Consider the following 1,277-nt stretch of genomic DNA (forward strand, 5'->3'; position numbering starts at 1 on the left):
AAAGATATTCGAGTTTAGCAAAAGTACAAGTTTCTGTTAGTTTCCAATAGTCGCAAGTTTCATCACATAGAGGACACATAATAAGATCATCAGATTTGCAAATATCTTGGCTGAAAAGTAAACGAATTCATTTCAATCATTTTTAATTTTAAAATTGTGATAAAATTCATTTTCTTATCTATCCTCATTTTTAAATTGATTAAAAATAATTCGCAGAAAATTAAAGTTTGTAAATAAAAACTCAAAATTGATAATTCTTTTTTTAAACAATTACCTCAAAGTGTTGTAATTTAGAGTGATCCACCCGTAAAAAAAACAAATAAGTCCAACAATACTGGCAGGTATTAGCATGTGAGTATAAAATCCTAACCAAGCAAAATAAAGAGCATATTTAACACCAAAATAATCTTTGATATATACACTTATTTTTTTAAACATTCCGATTGTCTCGATCGATCTATCGTTCGTTTGTTTAAGGTACGATTTGGAAATAACGGTCAAAATAAATTTGGACATTTCCTTTTTGGTCTTCCTTCCTTCCTTCCTTTCTTTTTTTTTTTTTTTATGTTTTATGTTTTATCACGTATTGTTATGTTTGCCATAAAGAATTGAGGATGAAGGAAACTTGGGAGGAGGAGGGGGGAATTCAAACCTTAAAAATAATCCTAAGGCTAAAATTCAAAAGAAAACAAAAATTTCAAATAAAAATATAGGAGCTACTAAAAAAATTCACAAGCATAATTTTGGGAAGCATACTAAAAAGCGGAAATGGAATTCCAGTACCAAGAAATCTAGGAAGAAAGCATCCATTCTTATGTCAACCGATTTTCACGAAGAGAGTATTCCTGAGGTAAAGCTATTTTTACTAAGTAAAGTTCACCTATCGTCTAATGAAAAAGAGAAGATTCAAATCAGTCGAAAATTAGCAAGAGGAAATCTAAATAAAAAACTTAGTCCTGAATTTAAAGATCCATACGAGGTCAAAAAAAAATCTGGCAAAAACGTTTTATTAAAAATCCGTAACAAGGAAGTTACTTATCACAAAACCGTGTTCTGAGTAGTTGATCTAAAAAGAAATCCAAAATAATAATAATTTAATCCTTCTATTTTTCCAATACAGCTAATCATCATTTATTTTATTATTAATCCATTTATTCTTTTTCTATGTTTCCTATATAAAATTTTTATATTTTTCCATAACTTGTGTCAATTTTGTTTCGAATTTCATGTCTCTTGATTTATCTTTATCTTTACTCTTTATGTAACATTGTTCACTA

The 1,277-nt window shown here is 28.0% G+C and overlaps 1 protein-coding gene across 1 annotated transcript; it reads right to left on the reverse strand.

The window, feature by feature from the left end:
• Positions 1 to 27: 27 nt before the first annotated feature.
• Positions 28 to 516, reverse strand: Phum_PHUM622980 (uncharacterized protein; the record flags this gene model as incomplete). Its single annotated transcript, XM_002433252.1, has 2 exons — positions 28 to 110; positions 275 to 516. Coding segments are annotated over 2 exons (325 nt in total), but the record flags the coding sequence as incomplete, so codon positions are not given.
• Between the last annotated feature and the right edge of the window lie 761 nt (positions 517 to 1,277).

This window comes from Pediculus humanus, genomic scaffold, assembly GCF_000006295.1.
Source record: "Pediculus humanus corporis 1103172109217 genomic scaffold, whole genome shotgun sequence".
Taxonomy (NCBI): Eukaryota; Metazoa; Arthropoda; class Insecta; order Psocodea; family Pediculidae; genus Pediculus; species Pediculus humanus.